The sequence below is a fragment of the Electrophorus electricus genome, chromosome 11, assembly GCF_013358815.1.
Source record: "Electrophorus electricus isolate fEleEle1 chromosome 11, fEleEle1.pri, whole genome shotgun sequence".
In the NCBI taxonomy this organism is placed as follows: Eukaryota; Metazoa; Chordata; class Actinopteri; order Gymnotiformes; family Gymnotidae; genus Electrophorus; species Electrophorus electricus.
In genome coordinates, this window is record NC_049545.1 from 23,546,171 (window position 1) to 23,568,670 (window position 22,500).

The 22,500-nt window shown below is 43.1% G+C and overlaps 4 protein-coding genes across 6 annotated transcripts in view; 3 read left to right on the forward strand and 1 right to left on the reverse strand.

The window, feature by feature from the left end:
- The window catches only part of LOC113570456 (caspase-6), a 4,326-nt gene extending 3,377 nt beyond the window's left edge, over positions 1-949 (forward strand). Inside the window, exon 8 of the mRNA XM_026998861.2 lies at positions 17-949. Within this exon, the coding sequence (XP_026854662.2) occupies positions 17-258 (242 nt within the window). The 3' untranslated portion in view covers positions 259-949. The remainder of the gene's footprint in view (positions 1-16) is intronic.
- A 2,751-nt stretch (positions 950-3,700) lies between these two features.
- On the forward strand, positions 3,701-13,135 carry si:ch211-113e8.10 (E3 ubiquitin-protein ligase ZFP91). The gene is made up of 12 exons (XM_026998837.2): positions 3,701-4,630; positions 4,989-5,026; positions 5,145-5,258; positions 5,662-5,701; positions 7,513-7,620; positions 8,103-8,189; positions 8,362-8,529; positions 9,824-9,874; positions 10,042-10,120; positions 11,118-11,232; positions 11,397-11,496; positions 11,829-13,135. The coding sequence occupies exons 1-12, from the start codon at positions 4,263-4,265 to the stop codon at positions 12,886-12,888; spliced, it is 2,328 nt and encodes a 775-aa protein (XP_026854638.2). The 5' UTR covers positions 3,701-4,262; the 3' UTR covers positions 12,889-13,135.
- Positions 13,136-13,880: 745 nt separating this feature from the next.
- On the reverse strand, positions 13,881-15,186 carry si:ch211-113e8.11. The gene is made up of 2 exons (XM_026998839.2): positions 14,944-15,186; positions 13,881-14,675 (listed from the first exon to the last, which is right to left on the reverse strand). The coding sequence occupies exons 1-2, from the start codon at positions 15,015-15,017 to the stop codon at positions 14,030-14,032; spliced, it is 720 nt and encodes a 239-aa protein (XP_026854640.2). The 5' UTR covers positions 15,018-15,186; the 3' UTR covers positions 13,881-14,029.
- A 437-nt stretch (positions 15,187-15,623) lies between these two features.
- cntf (ciliary neurotrophic factor) overlaps positions 15,624-22,500 on the forward strand; it is a 7,605-nt gene continuing 728 nt past the window's right edge. The window contains exons 1-4 of one of the 3 annotated variants that reach the window (XM_035531303.1): positions 15,624-15,652; positions 15,912-16,037; positions 18,096-18,392; positions 19,743-22,500. The exon at positions 19,743-22,500 is cut by the window's right edge and continues 728 nt beyond it. In XM_035531303.1, coding sequence (XP_035387196.1) covers positions 15,927-16,037; positions 18,096-18,392; positions 19,743-19,925 — 591 coding nt within the window. In that variant the 5' untranslated portion in view covers positions 15,624-15,652; positions 15,912-15,926 and the 3' untranslated portion in view covers positions 19,926-22,500. Of the gene's footprint in view, positions 15,653-15,757; positions 16,038-16,321; positions 16,398-18,095; positions 18,393-19,742 lie in introns of those variants that run through there. The other 2 variants (XR_004776636.1, XM_035531304.1) reach the window with 2 other exon arrangements.

The window sequence follows — 22,500 nt, forward strand, 5'->3', positions numbered from 1 at the left end:
GTTTCACCCTGAGCAGGTTTTTACTCCCACCGTGAGACAGTGAACGGCTCTTGGTACATCCAGGACTTGTGTCAGCTTCTGCGACAGTATGGTTCCACGCTGGAGTTTACTGAGCTCCTGACACTCATCAACCGCAAGGTGTCTCAGCGCAGTGTGGGTATGAGCAGTGATCCAGCCGCCATCGGCAAGAAACAGGTGCCCTGTTTCGCCTCCATGCTCACAAAGAAGCTCTACTTCAGACCTAAGAAAGGGGTTTGAGTGGTGCGCATGCACACACACACACACACACACACACACACACACACACACACACACATATATACACAGAGAGAGAGAGTAGGAGATTCCAGCTCAATGATTCCAGTATATGTGAATTTCTTTCAAGTTTTTAATCTTCAGAGCAATAATGGGGTGTGAGTCCATACAGCATGGATGACGGTTGCTGTATGCAGGTGTGCAACTAGACGACTCTTAATAGGTTTACAGTTTTGATTCCAGGGCCTTTCTGAACTTCATTCATGTGTTGTGTCATCTCTATGTTCCATGTCGTGAGCTTGCCTTTTGTGAATAACATCTTCAAACAGGATGGAGAGGAGCAGTATGGGAAACGGGTGCCCTCTCAGGCTTCGTTCAGTTCTCTCATCCACATTTGCTAGAAACTCATCCACTGCTGTCCAACCTGTTTTACATTATTGTTCAAAGAAGGAAAGCACTCTGTCTGGGTCCTGTTTGATTACCGTAAATGTTGCGATTGTGAAATTCCAATTCCAAGCTGTTTAACAGGCTTAACTTTGTGCACACATATTTATTGGACATACCTCTGCAGTTAAGAACGCAAAAGAGCTCTGAACATATATAATAAATATGGATAGAAGGGACCTGATCTGTTTTTGAGATACCAGCTGCCGAAGTTTATGATTTTTATCTGGTCTGATGGTGTTTTTATATATATATATATATATATATATATATATATATATATATTGGGAATTCATTTTTTTGAGAAATAACTAATTTTGGTTGACTACTGACAATCCAAGTCTAGTGACCTTATCATACAGCGTAAAACAAATCACAGCTTCATGCACCAGCTCAGACATCTTTTCATTCTGAGAGGTAACTGTCATATGGGGCGTTATGTTGCCTCTCCTCACCTGCTGCACTCTGGCTACATGTACCAGTTACCACAGACCTGCTCAGTGTGTTGTGTATAAGCCCATACTTCATTAAGTGTTTTAATGATTATCAGTAATAAATTGTAACAGAAAATGCAACATTTAAACATGCAAATAACCTCAAGAATAGGGATTCCTCAGATTAAAGGCGTTCTTTGACATTTCAATTTACTGACAGCCTTCTTATTTCTTTCTTATACACTGACTTTGTCCAGATGACTAAAACTAGTAATATTCTGAAAAGCCTCAGCAGGTTATGAAGCAGTTGTGTGTTTTTTAACACTAAAACAGTCAGTAGACCATGTCATCTAGTAATGTACTCAGGACGATGAGTTACCTTTCTACTTAACGTTCAACAATAAGGTGGCAGGATTTAAAATGTTGGGTGGCGGCTCGTGCATCTTCCATCCTCCTCCAGGCTGTTCCAGAATGTGCCTTACGACTTTGTTGTTTACATTAATGGACTCCGATATGGAATGACTTCCAGTGGAAACTTTAATGCTGGACAGGAAAAGTGGGCCTTGTCTTTTCTTTCCTTACTCTGTCACAAAATGACTTTAATTTAAGCAGGACACTATGTTACTGAGATAATGACTTCTGACTCATCTGTATGGTTATCTCAGATGTTTGAATATCCTTGGGCTGATGGTTGGTTTTATTGATTTATATTTTATTTATAATTGTACTTTAAACTGTTGGTTAATTTGGACACTGGGCTGGCACTACACAATTTAAGAGAAGCTGCTTTTATCTATGATGTTTTAAGCATATTTGGAAACTTATTTAAAATATGTTTTGGGGATCATTCTGGATTATGGGTTTCACTTAGGGTAAAATGAATAAAAAGAACAAATCACATGGTATCATTTGTGTTTTGACTTTGTTGTAAATGTCCTTTCAATACTGACATGCATTCTTGATAAAATACAACATATTGTCTTAAACTTGCTTTTTTACTTGTCCTTTTGAGTGCTGAATACTTAACTACCTCTAGGTTTGGGAAGGTTGCTTTTTTTTTTTTTAATCTGTATTCGGTCAAAGATTTCCAATTACCTGTTAAAATGTGTCTGTTACATTACAGATTACTAATTTCTGTTCAAATGTATCTATAATCTAATCCAAAGTACCACAAATTATTTAAATACAAGACTGGACAGAATCAGAATCTAACTTCTTAATTGCAATATACTGCCAAAAAAATCTTCTGGACATAATAGACTTGTCTATTTTAATAATGGGATATTACTCTCTTTGGTGATTGTGTAGCACTCGGTTGAGAAGGGCTTGGTTATAGTGTTGGTAATATGTAATATATCAAGTATTATGACAAGGTGCCTAACTCCACTTCACCCAGTGGAGTTCCAACAGTAATGTGGGACGTGTGAATAAACTACAACATCAGGTTGCAGATTAAGCACTACACAAACAGAGATATAGCTAAGATATAACTGTGGAGTACTTCAACAAGCTAGGTTTTATTAGGATTAATAAAAGAATACAATTGCCTGAAATATTATTGAGGGGAAGAACTAAGCATTTAGTTCAAGTGCAAGAACGTGCACTTATTAATATTGTTTTCCTTTTTATGTCTGTACTATGTTGTTATTAATTAATGATCATTTTTTGCAATTTTCCAGTTGGGTATCTGGTTGGGGAGGCTAACAGGTAGTCATTGGTTGATATTTTTGTGTGCTATAGATACTGTTTAACATTAGTGTATGGATGGTTAAAGGGTGTGGTTTATAGGGTGGGGTTATAAGGGTATTCACTGGCTTGCATTTTTGTGTGAACCAGATGCTAATAGTGTGTCAGTAGTAATATGAATTTTACAATGAAAGATTTAGAATATGCACAACTGATGAACACTACAGCCTGAGTCTGCAGCACTGAACTGTTCTTATTAAATACCCATAGGTCAAATGTGAGTGTGTGCATGCAGAAAGGATAAAGAGTTCTCTTTTTATGTAAACAAGATTTTGGTTTTGATATTGGAATGTGGACACCAGCTTTGGTATTGCTTTGAATCGAAGAATTCAAAGAAAATGAGTGGTATTGCCCGTCCTTAATGTACAGCCGATCTGAATGTGATATCAGTGTACCAGTGATAATAAGGACATGCTTTGATTGACAGCACCCATATTATCATAAGGAAATGAAAATACAGATAGATTGTTAAGGATATGAATAAAGAAATTTATTTAGAAATCTATGATTACGGAAATAAATAAATAAACATATTTAAACATGAACCATATAGAGAGTATGTAAAACACAGAAATAATCATTTATATCGAAATGTATCAGTTCAGTTATGTACGTTTAGATTATTATACTTTTTTATTTATCGCATTCTCGCATTTTAATTAATAGTTTAATTTACTATTTTGTGTGTGTGTGTATCTATATATATATATATATATATATATATATATATATATATATATATATATATATATATATATATATATATAGAGATAGATAGATAGATATAGATATAGATATATAGATACACACACACACACAATTTTTTTATATATGAATATTTCTGGTCCTTACAAATGTTAAAATCGTTGAACACACCTAACTACGTCCAGAAAATATTTTTAATGGTTACAAAAATGTAGAACAATTTTCTAAGCCCTTTCTCAGGTTTCAGTATCGAGGTGAACTGTCGCAGCCATACAGCCATACAGCCGCGGCGCTGCGTGTCGCTCCAGAGCCTTTAGCGGTAGTTGGGCTTAAAGGAGACGCAACAAAGGCGCCTGAACAGCGGGCGTTTTGGGCAGTGCCGCTGGCGTGGTTTACTACAGCTTTAAGAACCTAAAACAGCGTCTGGGGCTTTAAAAATGGATTTTGCATACTTATAATAAGGAAGCTTAACTAAGTTTTCAATTAATCAGAATTACTTTTTTTAGCGACAGGGGCGAGAGGACTAGGTGAAATATGTTTGACAATCGGATCACGGCCTTTAGCGAGCAAACAGCGTTCATATTTCATGGAATCTCCACAGCTCAGCGTCTAAGTCAAGTTTGCTTATAATTATTAACCACATCAAGAAGCGCAGTTTGAAGAAAACGGTACGCGGTGATGGAACCGCAGATTGTGCAAACGTCGGCTTACAAAGAGGAGGCAGAGCCTGCTCCGGACAAGGCCTCACAGAGATCCCCGACCCGGCCTACCCCTTCCATGCCGCGGAGGGCACTACGAGGCCGGGGGGCCGGTCGCCCGAAGACCGAGGTGCCTTGCGCCCCAGACACGAACGGCGCCGCCGCAAGCGCGCCGGGTTGCGGGCGAGTGTTGCGGGACCGGTCGACACGGGCCGTTCCCGCGTGGAGGCAAAGCGACATCGGCGAGGACAAAGAGGCGCCGAGCCGGAGGAAGGCGGTCTGCCCGCGGCGCAAGAGGACCGCGGAGCCGGCCAGAGAGAGGGGCAGCGACGGCGGCCCAGCCGCCGGGTAAGTGGCGCTCCAGCACCCGTCAACAGCTTTGCCACATATGCGTGTAGGCGGCATGTTTTAAACCGGAGAGCGGAGAACCGTCTGTAGCTGCAAAATAATTACGAGATAATAATAATAATAATAATAATAATAATAATAATAATAATAATAATGAAGTGCAAGCGGCGCTGGCCACAGGCTCCTCGGGGGTCCGCGTCTTAAAGCGTCGCGCAGTGCGCTGGCACCTGGAGCGCACGCAGTTCCTCTTAACGGGAGATGTTTGGAAAGTGCAAAATGCACAAAGTTGTCGTTTATCGAATTGCACTGATGATTAAAATTGCCCCCACCACTCTGTTCTCTCTCCTCGCGCTCTCAGGTCCGGGGAGATTAAGGACGGCGGCGCGAGCACGCGAGGTAAAAGTTAATTGGCTAATGCGTAACGGAAATGTTTGTGTGGCAGTAGAACCGTATGAGCCTGAGCGTGGCCACTCTTCTACCCCCCCCCCCCTCCCTCCCTCCCTCCCACCCACAGCGGCTGGTGGACGGCGCGCGCACGCCCGCGCCGGGACTCCTTCAGCGCGACCTCCGCGAGCCTCGCTCAGGGTTGTGTGCAAGAGCGAAGCAGAGGTGGAGGAGGCTGGTTTGGGTACGACCGCGTCCTGTTCATCTCAGTCTGCTCACCCGTCAAACTTAAGGGGAGGGGAGGCTCTGGATGTTTGTGGTTCTGTTAAATACACGCACAAAATAACAAGAACCAGTAGGGGGTAAAACTCCTTTGGTTAAAGGCAGAACAGCTATGTTTGCATTGTATGCAACGGGAATCACGGAGTTGTTCTACGCTCGTGCAATCTTAAGGTAAACGGTATTTGGAACTGAAAGAATTTTGAAAACATTTATTTTGTCTTTCTCTTAAGATATTTGCAGATTAGACATGTGATTGATTGTCTCACTGTTATACACCAAAACATTTTTCTTGATTCTGCAACTGGTATGAATATTAAAAGCCTGTCTAATAATTACAATTTTAATTTCATGTCACGTTTCTGCAGGGGAGGCAGACAAGGTGTCTGGGAGGAAGGCAGGAGGAAGGTGATGGGTACCTCGCGCGCACACACACACACACACACACATCAGATTATGTACACTGCCTGGCCAAAAAAAGGTCACACACCCTAATATTTCGTTGGACCGCCTTTAGCTTTGATTACGGTATGCATTCACTGTGGCATCGTTTCCAAAAGCTTCTGCAATGTCACAACATTTATTTCTGTCCAGAGTTGCATTAATTTTTCCTTTCCCCAAGATCTTGTATTGGTGATGGGAGATTTGGACCACTGTGCAAAGTCTTCTCCAGCACATCCCAAAGATTCTCAATGGGGTTCAGGTCTGGATTCTGTGGTGGCCAATCCATGTGTGAAAATGATGTCTCATGCTCCCTGAACCACTCTTTCACAATTTGAGCCCGATGAATCCTGGCATTGTCATCTTGGAATATGCCCATGCCATCAGGGAAGAAAAAATCCATTGATGGGATAACCTGGTTGTTCAGTATATTCAGCTGACATCATTTTTTTTTGGCACATAATGTTGCTGAACCTAGACCTAAACAACTGCAGCAACCCCAGATTAGAGCACTGCCCTCACAGGCTTGTACGGTAGCCACTAGACATGATGGGTGCATCACTTCAGATGCCTCTCTTCTTACCTTGATGGGCCCATCACTGTGGAACAGGGTAAATCTGGACTCATCAGACCACATGACCTTCTTCCATTGCTCCAGAGTCCAATCAAATTGAAGCCATTTTTGCTGGTTAGCCTCACTGACAAGTGGTTTTCTTAAGGCTACACAGCTGTTTAGTCCAAATCCCTTGAGTTCCCTTCACATTGTGCAAGTGGAAATGCTCTTACTTTCACTATTAAACATATCCCTGAGTTCTATTGTTGTTTACCTAGAATTTGATTTCACCTCACATTTAAGTGATCACCAATCATTCAAGATTGTTTTCCGACCACATTCCTTCCTTGAAGATGATGTTTCTCCACTGTCCTTCCACTTTTTAATAATGCATTGGACAGCTCTTAACCCAATTTTAGTAGTTTCAGCAATCTCCTTACATGTTTTCTCTGCTTGATGCATACCAATAATTTGACCCTTCTGAAACAGATTAACATCTTTTCCATGACCACAGGATGTGTCTTTCGACATGGTTGTTTAGCAAATGAGAAGCTACTCGCTGCATCAGTTAGGGTGAAATAACTTGTTGCCAGATGAAACATAATCACCCATGCAGTAATTATCCAATGGGAGGCTCTTGCCTATTTGCTTAGTTAAATCCAGGTGGTGTATGTCCCTCATAATAATATTTATACCGGACTGATACTGTAGTAACAACATAGTTCCTCAGCTCTTAATAGCATACTATGATGTGGTATTAAGTATCTGCCTAAGGAGCACTGCCTGTCAGCAATCGCTAAGGGGTGTGTGTACACGCAAACGTATGTGTGCGCGAGTATGTGCACGTGTTTGCAAGAGCTTGTTTATCCCAGCAACATCAGGAGGTGGTTCATTATATGTCAAGGTTTATTAAATTCATCTTATTACTTGTGAAATTGGATTTTTATAAATAGGTCAGTATTGCCTAGCTGGGGTATATTCAGTGTAGATGGACAGAAGTGATCGAGCAGAAGGCCCTCATATGCACGAGTGTGTGCTGTCGGGCCTAACCGAGGAAGAGGCTGTTCGCAGTCACTTTATGTATGGCACTCAGAATTGACATGAGCAGAGAGAAATATGTGTCCTCTTTTGATCATGTTGAGTACTTTAGTAGTGTGCATGCCAGTCCTCTGTAGTGAGAGGAAGACTCTAACAGGTTGTGTCTCTGTCCGCTGGTTTTCTTCAGTGGTGAGAAAAAGTCAGAGCGAGAGGAAGATGATGTTCCACTGGGTGAGGAAGAACCTCCCTTCATGGACGACCCAAAAGACCAAACCTACCAACCCCAGTCACAGAGGTACATCGCTGCTGGGCTGTCTCGTACACACACACTGATGTCATTAGATGTAGTTGATAATGGATGCATTAACAGGAACCCTGGTGGAGATTTTGGCCAGCAGGTGGTGCTAGTTTGCCATTGTTGTAGCGATGCTTCAAGTTTGAAAATGTTCCCATTTATTAAGTAGGCAGATGCAGATGTTCCAGTGGGTAAATTTATGAATTAGCATTATATCTTACTATTTTGACTGTTTTCTCTCTGGAGTTCATATCTCCTTTTTTAGAGTTTTTAAAATGGTCTAAAAGTGTGAGAAGCTGAGAAAAAATATCAGATTAAACCAGCTGGTATCTTAGTGTGCTGTGCTGTAGTATTGGGTATTCACATGTGCTGACATGATTGCTTGCAGGGCTTTGCTGCAGTTTCACTGTGACTGTGGTATATACTGCATGTGACAGGTTTAGTGGGCTGATTTATTACTGATTTTGTTGTCTGTGTTATAGTGACGACGAGGACGTTGTCACTAGTGATGAAGACGAGCCCTTTAGAGATGACCTGAACGATCAGAGCTATGATCCCAAATCTGAAAGGTTGTGTGTGGGTGGGTGGGTGTGGGTGTGCTTGTGATGGTATGACTGTGGGTCTGTGCATGCTTGCTCGTGCCACAGTGTAAGGAGCGAGGACCCACATGAGAGTTCATATGTCCATTTTGTTATGCATGAATATTCAAAATGATAATACAACTTTTTCTCATTGGACCAGGGACGCTCCAAAGCCAAGACGCAGAGCCCCGCCCAGGCCGCGGGAGAAGAAGGAGAAAGTAGGAGTAGGAGAGAAGGAGAGGATGAGGGAGGCAGAGGTGAAGACAGAAGGAGGGGAGGGCCTTGACGTGAAGGTGGAGTTTGGAGAGGGGGCGGAGCCTCCTAGGAAGTGAGTAACTTCATTTGAATTAGTCATTTGGTTAGTAATGGTTGATTTTAAAATGTCAACATCATTAATCAATAATTTGTTGAACTTGAGCAATTTCTATCCAAAATAGAAATAGGCACACCACAGTAAAGGACACCCACTGTGTGAAATGTCAGCACTCAGAGGTTAACATACAAGTGTAAAGAGACCTAATATAATTTGGCACACAGCAGCACCAAACTTTGTACTTCCGAGCTGATGAGGGAACAGTGATGGATGGTCGAATAAAGAAGTAACAACACAAACTTGACAGAGTAACCCTCAATTGGCTAGAAAAAAGAAAACGACGTCAGAGGTGAAGTAAATGCTCAGTTTTGTATGTGCCTGTGACTCTAAACATCTCAAATCCACAATTACTCTGGTAAATGAAGTAATACTTTAATGAAGTACTAATAAGACATTGAGTTTGTCGAAGATATTTCGCAGGTTTTTGATACACTGTGTAAGAGAGCCGATCCTTCGTACCCTGCATCAAAGTTTAACAGGTTTGACTAAAGCTCGGCTAAAAATGGCTTTAGTCGTTCTGAGTTATTATGAATTATGGAGAAAGACTCACTAGTCATTAAGGAGCAGTTGGCTTGACCTCGTTTGTCCAGTACCTGCTTTGTCCTTGTAGCTGTCATTTATCATTCGTTGTTCATTACTTATGACTTTGAAATTTTTGGCTAATGTTTCGTTAGTGTGTGGTCGGGACTGCTATTTGCACGTCTACAGCTACTCAGTTCTGTAAGGGGTGTGTGTGTGTGAGACACTTAAACATTACTGAGCTCACTTGTCGTAACGCTGCGTGGGATGAGATATTGCACCAAAACAAACACAGCTTGCTGAAAGATACAGACAAAAAGCCATCTGGGATTCCTGGTGTAAAGAGATAAATGTGATGGGTTTCATTTGAAAAGAGGCCCCAGTAACCACAAATTTATGTGCACAAGCATATTTTAACTAATTGGTCAGACGGCTGATCTGAAGTAAGCCCACTTCCTTTCTTCCTGTTTTAAAAATGGGTTGATTATGTATAGCGTGCAGAACTGGTGGCTGGCGTAGGCTTTGCTCCTACCGTTTGAGTGACCTCGACTTCACACGGCTGAACGCTCAGGTTCATGCTCGCTGTCTCGTTTTATGCTTACGCCGATGCTTTTATTTTCCCCCCTTTTTCTTTTTCTTTGCTTTTTACTCATTGTTTTCATTTGTTTACGCTTCCTGCTGTACTGGCTCGTTTCTTTACACGCGTGGTCGTCTTTCTCCATTCCTCCAGGAGAGGCCGGCGACGGAAGGACGACAAAAGCCCTCGTCTTCCAAAGCGAAGGTAAACCCGCCCGCGCTGGACGGCGCAGCAGCCTCACACAGTAAAACGCTCGTGTTGGTAACTGACATGGCATAACCAAGTGCGCATGCTGACCCACATTGTGTCGGGATGTGCTTCCTCCCTCCGGTGCCGGGGGGGCGGCGCGAACGCACCGATGTCCCGTACAGAAAGAAGCCGCCAGTGCAGTATGTCCGTTGCGAGATGGAGGGCTGCGGGACAGTTCTGGCACATCCTCGCTACCTACAGGTTCGCTTTCCAAAGCCTTCCGTGCGCTGGTTAAGAAACACGTGGTCTCTGGAGTTCGGATCCGGCTGAGGATTGTCGCAGGAGAGTCGGGTGGTGGGAAAACCGGTTTGCGCCGTAAAATTGCGTGCTCTCCTTTTTACCGTTTGAGGGCGGTGTAATCATAGGAGGTTTAATTGCAGCTGGGTTGCCCTTCACTTTTCAGGCTTCGTTTCTTTATAGCTACTGCTCTGGGCAATCACGTTGCGCACAAAAACGCAGGCAATCGAACAAAATTCAGCCCAACAGGAGTTTTAATGGAAATGTTTAGTATTGGTTAAATGAATGGGTGTTTTGGACACACTGGGACTGTTTAATGATGAAAAATGACAGAATGATTAAGGCTGGTTTAGTCATTAAAGAGACGAGCTCTTCCCATGAGGCTGGAGAAACAGCCCTGGTTTTGCTGGCAGTCTGAGGGTTTACAAACAAGTCAAACAAAAGCTTGCGAATTGTTTCATATAATTATAAGATCAGCAGTACAGTTTTTGTGATTAAAGCGCTCATTACCTTGTTTCCACTTTGTGGTTATGTAGCAACGGCACATGTAGGGAGCTTCACTACGTAAGCCCTTACTTCAGAGGCTTTTCTTTAACTTGTTTACTCAAGCTAAAATGTTTGTATCCAGTATGCACAGATGTGCTGAAACTCATTTTTCAGAGCATTTCATATTAAAATAATCTATAATCTTGATTGTTAAATCTTACACGAGGAGCCCAGTCTAGCCTCCTGGGGAGTGCAGGTACTATATAGTTAATACAGCCTCAGTCACCATAATGAGTATGAGGTGACCAACAGCATGTCAATATAACATTTAAAATATATAAAATACATATTTATTTCAGAAATACCAAACCTTTCTTCTTAAGTGTACAGGAAACTGAAAGTACCTTTAAGAGTTTGCCGACATCATCTTCCCAGAAAGTCCTCTCAAACTAATTTTGTCCTCTCTCACACACAGCATCACATTAAATACCAGCACTTAATGAAGAAGAAGTATGTGTGTCCTCACCCCAGCTGTGGAAGACTTTTCCGGCTTCAGAAACAGTTACTACGCCACGCCAAGCACCATACAGGTACAAAACCAATACACCCTCTCACTTACTAACAGTCAGATCCATTCAGGAGCCTCAGAACGTTGTGTTTGTGGTGGGCGTGTCGCTCTGTGGCCGCGTGTTAGAGCAACACCCACCACGATGTTGCTGTGTTCATGGTGGACGTGTCTCTCTGTGTGCTGCAGATCAGAGGGACTACATCTGTGAATTCTGTGCACGAGCGTTCAAAAGCTCACACAACCTGGCTGTGCATCGCATGATCCACACGGGAGAGAAACCTCTACAGTGAGTGAACCTCCTGCTCAAATCACACACGCTCACACGAAACCTACAGTGACATTTTTACCCAAAAAAACGAGTCCTGTGGAAGTGACACACTTTTGTGATGTACCAGTTTCATTGTTGCATTAACTATATTACTGTTATGCTATGTTTTGAAAAGAAATTTTTTTTTCTGCTATTTCCAAGTTCACAGAGGAAAAAAAGAACCTCACTGACATGACCCCTCTGTGTTCCTACTCTCACTTCCGCCTTACCCTTCTCTCTCTCTCTCTCTCTCTCTCTCTCTCTCTCTCTCTCTCTCTCTCTCTCTCTGCCCCTGCCTCTGCATGGTGCAGGTGTGAGATTTGCGGCTTCACCTGCCGCCAGAAAGCCTCTCTGAACTGGCACATGAAGAAGCACGACGCCGACGCCTCCTACCAGTTCTCCTGCAGCATTTGTGGCAAGAAGTTTGAGAAGAAGGACAGCGTGGTGGCCCACAAGGCCAAGAGCCACCCTGAGGTCCTGATCGCCGAAGCCCTAGCAGCAAACGCTGGTGCCCTCATCACCACACCGGGGGCCTTGCTGGAGGCGTCCGCTGGACCTGGGCGGACTGAGCAGGTGGCCGCCGACGTGCAGGTGGCAGTGAGTCAGGTGGGCTCTCTGGCCCCTGTCGGCCCTGGTGCGGTCACCCACATGGGGCCCGTGATGGTGGTCGAACAGGACCACTCCCTCCACGGCATGCGGGTGCCCGTCACCCTGGCACTGCCCGCGGCAGAGGTGGAGGAAGGGGCTGCGTCATCGCGCCCCACCTCCACCCACACCCTGCAGGCGGTGCCGCTGCAGTGCCTGCTTCCGTCAGCTCCCATCTCCCACCAACAGCAGCAGACGGCGCAGATCCAGGCGCTGCCTCTGCAGTCGTCGGCCACGGTGGCGTCTCAGGCCGCGCTGGTGCAGCCTTTACCTGTGCAGTCGTACGCCTCGCAGTCTCACATTCTCCATATGACCTTTACGTCGGTTGCCCAGCAACAGCAGCCCATGCATCAGTTGCCTCTGCTCTCCGTCGCCCCGCAGTTACCCCTGCACGGTGCCCCGCCCCAGCAGAGCCAGACCTTAGCCCACCCCCACAACCCCGGCTCCGCCCCCGCAGGGCCCCTTCTCGCCCACACCCTGTCTGAGGCCTCTTCTGACTGCAGAAGTTCTCTGGGTTTCAGTGCTGAGCCGCCACCTTCATCCTCATCTCCCTCCCAGCAATCTTCTGCTGCTTCTCGCCAGGCGGGAGAGGGCGGAGCCATCTGGGAGGGCAGCGGCCCTGCCGAGAATGGAAATGTGGGAGGGGTTTGGGAAGCAACTGGAGGCGGTGAGGGGCAGCTTATGACAGACAGCTCAGACGGGCCGATCCAGCATGGACTGATGTAGCAATTTTTGTGAAATTCACCTAATTACACAGGAAGGTGAGGAGACTGCCTACTGTATTACAGCCTCCTCACTGTACCTCCTACAAAGTTAAATATATAGGATCATAAATCTATTATATGTATTCATATTACCTTTTGGTAGGTTTATAGAAGTATATGTATCAGGGAAAGTTTGTTTTAAGTTGTTGTTGTTACGTTTTGTACATAAAGTTTTAGTCCTCTCCAAATATTACTTTTTTTGATTTTCATGTGTCAGTGTTTTGAGTTTTTTGTAATCTGTTTTCACCACTTTATTTGCTTTTTTTTATATCTAAACACTGCACCCATATTCTCAACACACCTGTGATAGCAGCTTAGTTTTTTCCTTTTATAGTTAACCATTCTGGGGTGGGGGGGGGGGGGGGTATTTATTGAAGCAAGGTTTCTCTCTTTACATAATGCATGGTGAAGTCCTAGACTATCCCAAAGCATAAAAGGTAGAGCTCAGTCTTGGCATTTGACTCAACTGCATTCAGAAGCTGGTGTTAAGTACTTTTGTCGTTCAGTAGCTAAAACGAACGGAGGGGAACGCAGCCGTTTGCCAAAACTAAAGGTCATGAGTAATGATGCCTTGTTGTTTATAGATTTACCTCGTGTGAAACATTTAAGCAAGGAATCCTGCCACAGGAGTTTGGGGAGAGACTACCGCAACCAGAACACAGAGGTTGAGTCGCTTCTTACCACATGACCGTGCACAGAAAGTAGAAACGCGACACCTGTAGCCAACGGAAGTACATTAGGAATGAAAACCGAGCCCAGAGGTCATGTCGCCTTGATTAACATTCACCAGGCTAAACCAGAGCTAGAGAAATGCCGTAACAAAACACTGCCTGTGACGCATTTTAAGAAGTTAGTCATTTGGTAAGTCTTTCAGTCGTGCTAAACCAATTCAATAAACATTACTACACTCCTTTTTCAGTCTCTGTCTGTCTGTGTAAGGGATAAAGGATAGCATTTTTGGTTAACCCTTTAATGAATAGTTGTGCTTTCTTTAGAATGTCCATATAACGGTAACAGGACAGTTATGACTAATATGATTTATTATGATTCTAGCATAGAATTTTTTCAATTGCAGAAACACTGAAAATCCAGCATTCCAGGCACTAGGAGTGTAAGGTTCGATCTCTCTGCATGGTGTACTGCCTCAGTGCTCGTTTTGGGGGTACGAGGCTATCGCTGAGGCCCACCCTCTGCTTCTTCCTCCTGTGATTCTCTTCCTCCTCCCTGTCTCCCTCTGAGACGGCGACCCCCGAGTCAGTGTGGTCCTCAGGCACGGCAGGCTCGTCTGTGAGGCCTGTGGTGCTCTGTAGATCGCTGTCGTGGGCAAACTTGCATCGGCTTCCGAATCGACAACGGCCATCTTTCCTGTACGCCATGCACATCCTCTTCCCACCTATCTGGATGGGCCGGGCCTGTAGTGTAAGTGGGACGTGCTTGCACAGCACATTCAGTCTCTCCTCTGCTTTCTGCTTAAAGGGATTTGCAAACACGCTGCTCCCGGCGGGCAGCCCCCCTGGGCCTAGCGCTTCCAGGGGAGGAGGGGGCAGTTTGGGACTCTCAGCCTGGAGGGGAGGATGTAGCAGAGACGTTGGGGACGAGTGCATGTTCGCCATGCAACAAGGATCAGGCGCATCGTCCTGCTCTTCTTCCCGCTCAGACTCGGAGCTGGCCTCACTGGAAGCTGAGCCTGACTCGAGCAGAAAGTTTCTAAGTTTCCCCTCGTCTTCGTCGTTCACATCTTTCTCCGCCCTGTGGAGGTTAAATATGTAATTACACATGGCAGTAAAATTTAAAAACAAGTGTCCTTCAAAAGCGCTTGGCTTGCTAGTGGCCAGCTTTCGTACAGAGGTTTCGTCTAGTTAATGATACATTGCTGTTATCTGCCTGCACACTTCATTACCATGATAGACCCCGACCCGTTTGTCGTAGTTGCTATTATTACAGTCATGCCGGGTCAGTATCTCAGTACCGGGAACGCTGATGGAGCGCTCGGTGGTTGACTCTCTGCGCTACTCACGGTCCGGCTGGGCCAACTCCGTCTCCTTCAGCCTCTGAGTCGGACGAGACACCGTAGCCCACGAGCGCGTCCATGCCCGCCGGTTCAGCTCGCGGACTAGCTGGAGCGCACGCGAATTCGTTTGCTTTCGCGTCGCTGCTAGTCGGAAAAAGGGTCGCGGGGTCGCGGGTTTGCACTGACTAACGCACTCGCGCCGAGCTGGACGTCGGTTTAGCAGGAAGCGCGCGCGCTTCTCGTCTGCTGCTCAGAGGCGTAGCAGGAGCGCGTGCGCCGCCGCGAGGCTCGGTACGGCACTGCGCACGTCCATTCGGTTGCGTAGACGAGCTCGCGAGCCATCGGTACGTGCTGGAATTTGGGCAATGCGTGACGACGGTACGCTTTAGCCGCACGCCTGCAGGTTTAAATGCTCGAGCGGTGGCATGATACTCGCTGGGCTGTGAGGTGTTGCAAAGGTTTTCAGTGCAGCCACGTCTCCTTCTAACAGGGGTTTCTCGTTTTGATTAAGTTTTATTGCATTTACGGAGACAAGCTGAGTCAAGTTCATTGAATTGCAACAATGCACAAAAACCGTTAGTGACACAGAACCATGCAGCCGACCACTCACAAGAGCTGCTCACTTTTCCGGACTACTGCTGTATGTTCAGGCACGTACTGGAATTTGTGCGTTTGAAATGAGTGCATGCTGGAGGAAAGTTTACTGCAATTCCTGGTAAGTCTCCGCCCCGGCACGCGTCTCTTTAAATGCTCCGAGGCTCCCTTTCAGAGGGGTGGAGTGTCTCAGCTAGGTAGTGGCACCGGGCACGTCCGGAGAACTCGAGTCCTGTGTGAATTAGCGCACTGTTTAAAGTCCGGCGGTACCGAGGGTCGTGGTTCAGTGCAGGTCGCCAGCGTAGGTGAGATGGTTAACCGTGTCTCTGAAACAATAACCCTCACTCAAACGGGTTGACGCGCTCTTTTCATTATTTTAGACGCTGTAGAAATAAATGGCCGGCGTAAGCACTAACGGGAGACAGCGGTCCGGGCGCCAGAGCGAGAGAGCCGCCGCCCTGGCTGGACTTCTACAGCAGGAGTGCGCTCGTCTTTTGGAGTTATACGTAAGTAACCCAAGTGACCAAAAACAGGCGAGGAGTGTGCACTGTACTGGAGAAGATTTGCAGGTGTACAGACCGGCCGATCACGAGGAGAATAAGTAGCTCAAGTCTGAGGATATTTCTGACCAAGCTTGCGCGTGCAGTGGTTTTGCGTTAATGCAGACTCTTTGAATGTCTTGGTGTTATGTCACCAGCTGCGTACCTGCCAAGACCACCCTCCCGGTTATTCTCCTTTTCGCTAAAGGCCAAAACATCAGACGAGTTGGTCTTCAGTACCAAGGAAGCCACGAGCGAGGGAGCGGTTTGGAATGTAGGGCAGGCTGCGTTTTCCTCTCTGGAAGAGATATGGGCCCAAAACTAAAGGTTTGCTCCGTGCATAACTTAGTAGAAAGCAATGTTTAGATATTCCACTCGTTGTGTCTGTGTTATGGAGTTATGGACACCTCAAATTTTATAATAATGAAGACAAAGTTAAAGTATTTCTCCACTCCGTGCTACCAACATGTACATCATTAGGCTATAAAGTGTGAAGTACTTGTTTTTGAAGCAAACAGTTCCTAAACTAGAGAGCTGGCGCCTCTGTGTGTAACCAAGCCCCTGATCCTAAGACTCTAAATTCTTAATCAGTGACTTATCCTGTGCCATGTTTCCTCACGTTCCCATAATCATGAAGATCTCGCCAGCTGGTAGTGCACATGTGCAGCCTAGGCTAGTCTGAATGACAACTGACCCTGCTCCCATATTGACTGACTAAATTAGTACTTATTGTAGGGTGTTGTTTATTACACTGATGTTGTTTAACAAACTCTAGCACTTATTGTTTATTTCACTGTTTATTGTTTGAGAGACCTTATGTATTTTGTACTTCTAGGTATCAGTATTGATCTCTGTATTTCTACAGTATTCTAGTTCATTGGTATATTGGACTCTAACCTACTGTACTGGGATGTATTCTATGAATAAATGACAAAGCACTCTTGTAAATCGCTCTGGATAAGAGCGTCTGCTAAATGCCGTAAATGAAAATGTAAATGTAAATGTCTTTCCAGAGCAACAGGAACTATTTTGTTTTTATTTAATTTTTTATTAAAGACCGACATATTATGATTAGCATTTTAATTTTATTGTGCATGAAAGGGCAGCTAAAAATCCCTCCTCTCTAATGATTTGGGATACTACCTATTTTGCAATGATTATAACACTGATTTTAACATTGATGGTAAGTTATTTGTTGTATTAGTGTATAATTACAAGAATAGTTATTATTAACAGTAATAGTAAGCCAAGAAGTCCAGGCTTAGCTTAAAGGCTGTGTACTAGACTGGGTTGCCCAAAAGCATCGTATCACAAAGATCATAGCTGGATGGACTCTAAATTTTAAATGACTTAATAACACTTAATAATCACTAAATCTTGAATTACTTAATAACAAGTGGTGTTCATTTGACAGCTGTCAGTGACATGTAGAGTTGTAGCAGGTGTTAATGCCGATATAAAGATTTAAAGCAGAATTTAAAGCAGAATTTAAAGCAGAATTTCATTCTCAGTCTGGCAGGAGATGTGCATTGTTTAGCGCGTTCCTTCATCCAGCACATCATATCCAGCTGTCTGGACCTGAATCTCTCCCTTTAATGCAGGACAAACCGTACACGACATACCGTGAGCGCTACTTCACAGTGAGGCCTGGTTCTGAGTCCAGGAGGTTGTGATAGGCTGCATGCATGTTTGAGTCATAGGGGCATCACAGAAGCAGGCAGAGCTGCGCTTGGGTTTGTCTCATGCATGCTGGGGGGCCAGGGATTGTGGGTAGATGTCTTGGAGTATAAGCTACTGAAACCGCAGACACAAGGCAGTTTATTTATTTATAATATTTATAATATATTATTTATATTAATTCTTTCTTTTTTTTAAGGATGAAGGTTATTTATGATTTTTGTCTGTCAAACAACTTTATAATCTACAACTGATGTATTTTTTAAAATTCTTGTGCACTCTGAACCATGTTTTTCTATATAGTTATTCATCTGTCGACCTTACCTTATTTCCTCACTTCTTTGGCAGGCGGAACGTGAATCTTTCCCATCCGATCCCGAATCCAGAGCGCAGCTGGTTGTCATCCCTCCTCTAACTGCCCAACTCTCCACGGCTGAGAAGATCGGCTTCCTGCACGCAGCTCTCGGGGAATGTCTCCGCCTGCTGGAGGAAGTCATAAGACGCGAGGACGCGGAGTTTTCCGATGTGGAGGAGGACGAGTACAAAACGCAGCGTAGAACTGTGCAAGGGCGACTGGGGCACCTGTTGATCAGCACAGAGCGCCTCCTAGTGGACGGCAAGACATGTGCAGCCAACGTCGCTGCGGTAAGTGTATGTTCAGTTGTTGGTGATCCTTCTTAATGCTTCCAGTGTGAAACTTCATATAACTTAGTTTGCGAAATGCAATAACAATATTGGTAAACGTTAAAATATACTATCTATAGTGTTATACGTATTATAATACAATTTATAATTCATATAATACAATAGGTAGTATAATACTATAATGCTATAAGTATTTTAATTTCTAATTTGTGGTACTTTATTTTCAGTCTGGTTTTGATTGGATTGCTGTATATAAATTGCTTCGTGTGCTTCTTTCCTCACCCCATTAAACCATCGTAAACATAAAAAGCACTTGAATTATAACATCTAGAATTTTAACTCTTATATCAAGTTTATTTATAACTAAATATAAAAGACAACCTTAAAAATGACTTTACAAATCTATTAGTAAATGTCTGCAGCTAGCCACAGAACCCTTGTGAAAAATACATTAAAGCAAAGGGACTAAAGATGTGAGATTTGTGTGTAGTCCTGCTGGAACTATAGACCGATGAATAACATCAGTGCTGCGTATGAACAGAAATATTAGTTCACCAGCTGTATTAATAGAGATGCCATTTCTTATAGGTGGCTTTTATAGGTTGACTATTACAGCGTATCACCTATATGATCAGTTTGTCACCTTTTACTCTTTCACCCCTGACCCCTGTCTATGACCACTGTGCCACAACTGTCCAAGTACCGTTTGGGAGTAGAGACGTTCTCAGTAAAGCAGTGATATGGTGGCGATGTTGTGGGTGTTGTAATGCCTGAGCGTAGGAGACACAGCGTTTTACATGTGTGGCCATGTGGTGGGAAACCTGCTACCTGGGTGCACTTTTTGTTTTGAATCCACAGTATCAATTTGAATTAAATAGAAAATATTCAAGTTTACTTGATAAGGTACATGTAATAAAATAACGTTGAAAGGACAGTTAACATATAATGTACAGGATAAAATGACCTATAGTCTTTAAATGTAATAATTCTAGAATCTCTAACTGAAAAACAACAACTGTATATTATTTAACTATACGTTTTCTATAATAACCATAAAGTCTCAACTATATTCTAACTATTTATATTCTATATAACTAAAAATATATTATTTATAATTACATTATGAAGTTACCTTCATAATTTGCTGATACTTGTTAGTCTGATATGTATGTATGTGTATGCAAAGTCAGTACATGCTTTACTCATAATTTAAACATATATATTTTAAATTGTAGACCTTGCCTTTTAAGGTTGTGTGTGTGCGTGTGTGTGTGTGTGTGTGTGTGTGTGTGTGTGTGTAAACATACATTCGTGTGTGTGTTTGTGTGGGTGTGGATGTGTGTGTATTAGGTGCCAGATTCAATGGACAATGGATCATTTGCATTGAAGAAGTGGATCCTCCAGGTACTGCAGGATCTAGAGTACTGGTCTAGCCAGGCTGCTGTAACTCTCCGCTCTCTGCCAGAGAGGGCCAAAGCAGCAAGGAGGACAGGCAGAGGAGCAAGAAGACTCCGAGGGAGACTGCGGAGATGAATGTCTATGTACACAGTGTGTTTTGGGGTGTGTGTTTTTCCATGTGCATCTAAGAGAAAGCAGGAGTGAGAAAGAGAGAGAGAGAGAGAGAGAGAGAGAGAAGAGAGAAAGAGCGAGATAGAGAAAGAGAGTGAAACATTAAAACATGGAATGGCAAGAAAGAGTGAAAATCTTAACAGAATGAGGAATGCTGGGATGAAGATATATTCATAGAAGAGTGAAAAAAGGATAGTATCCCAACTTCCAGGAGAGGGTTTATTGGTATTTTTTGACTGTGGGATCAAATCTAACATGAGGGCAGTCTTTCTGTTAGCCTACAATATGAGAAATATTACAGTGCATTGTACTGTTTTTGATTATAAACATACACCAAATGTGCAATTAGTAATAAACAAGTGTTTGCATGGACAGATAGCAGAGATGTCACCTGCTTCTAGGAAAAGCAGTATGGCCTAAAGACTTTAAGTTAATTGTGTAGTAACAGCATCGGCATACCTGTCAGGTAGTAACAGCATACCTGTCATGTAGTTACACCATACCGGTCATGTAGTAACAGCATACCTGTCATGTAGTTACACCATACCGGTCATGTAGTAACAGCTTACCTGTCATGTAGTTACACCATACCTGTCATGTAGTAACACCATACCTGTCAGGTAGTAACAGCATACCTGTCATGTAGTTACACCATACCGGTCATGTAGTAACAGCATACCTGTCATGTAGTTACACCATACCGGTCATGTAGTAACAGCTTACCTGTCATGTAGTTACACCATACCTGTCATGTAGTAACACCATACCTGTCAGGTAGTAACAGCATACCTGTCATGTAGTTACACCATACCGGTCATGTAGTAACAGCATACTTGTCAGGTAGTTACACCATACCGGTCATGTAGATACACCATACCTGTCATGTAGTAACAGCATACCTGTCATGTAGTTACACCATACCTGTCTGGTAGTTATACCATACCGGTCATGTAGATATACCATACCTGTCATGTAGTAACAGCATACCTGTCATGTAGTTACACCATACCTGTCTGGTAGTTATACCATACCGGTCATGTAGATACACCATACCTGTCATGTTGTAACAGCATTCAGCTGTAAATTGTTCACATTTGATTTAGTCAGTGTAAACACAAATTACTGAAAGTCACAGCATGACCAACAATTCCTTGACTTAGATTAAGGTTGATAACAACATGATGATAACAGATAGCTAATATCTTTTGGCAATTCCAATATTTTGTTGAAATGTTCAAGTCTCATAAAATGTACCTGGTGATACGGGTATATGTGAGGATAATGACCAGGAGCCCAAAATATACTGAAATTTTCATTTTGTTTTATTTCATTTCGTCACCTAATGGAAAACTCAACATAATTGAAAAAATTGAATATCTGTCTACAATAAGCAAAAATAGTTGTCAAGTGTGTATATATTTGTGTGTGTGTATGTGTGAGTGTGTAACCCTGTTACTGGGGCCACTGAGAGATAACAAATGCTGAGATTTTATACACTTACAAGTTACATTACAAGAAACACCTGTCTAGTATTTATAAGAAACTAGACTAGTCATTCTAAGAAACACCTGTCTAGTATTTATAAGAAACTGGACTAGTCATTCTAAGAAACACCTGTCTAATATTTAAAAGAAATTAGACTACTCATTATAAGAAACACCTGTCTAGTATTCATAAGAAACCAGACAAGTCATTCTAAGAAACACCTGTCTAGTATTTATAAGAAACTAGTCATTATAAGAAACACCTGTCTAGTATTTACAAGAAACTAAACAAGTCATTATAAGAAACACCTGTCTAATATTTATAAGAAATTAGACTACTCATTATAAGAAACACCTGTCTAGTATTTATAAGAAACTAGACTAGTCATTATAAGAAACACCTGTCTTAATATTTATAGGAAACTAGACTAGTTATTTTCCAGAAACACCTGTCTAGTATTTATAAGAAACTAGACTACTCATTATAAGAAACACCTGTCTAGTATTTATAAGAAACTAGACTACTCATTATAAGAAACACCTGTCTAGTATTTATAAGAAACTAGACTACTCATTATAAGAAACACCTGTCTAATATTTATAGGAAACTAGACTAGTTATTCTCAGAAACACCTGTCTGGTGTTTATAAGAAACTAGACAAGTCATTATAAGAAACACCTGTCTAGTATTTATAAGAAACTAGACTAGTCATTAAAAGAAACACCCATCTAGTATTTATAAGAAACTAGACTAGTCATTATAAGAAACACTTGTCTAATATTTATAGGAAACTAGACTAGTTAATCTCAGAAACACTTGTCTAGTATTTATAAGAAACTAGATTAATCATTATGAGAAACACCTGTCTACTGTTTAGTTCCACCTCATAGGTGTGTAGTTAGTCTCTGCAACTAGTTTCAGACCACAGAACTGATCTCAGTTGTGTATTTTTGGGTGACCGTCCACACTAAACTGAACAGTGACACTGATGTGTAAACAACACTGGCAACACAGCAGTGCCCGGTGGCGCTGAGTTAGATGAACATCAGTGTTA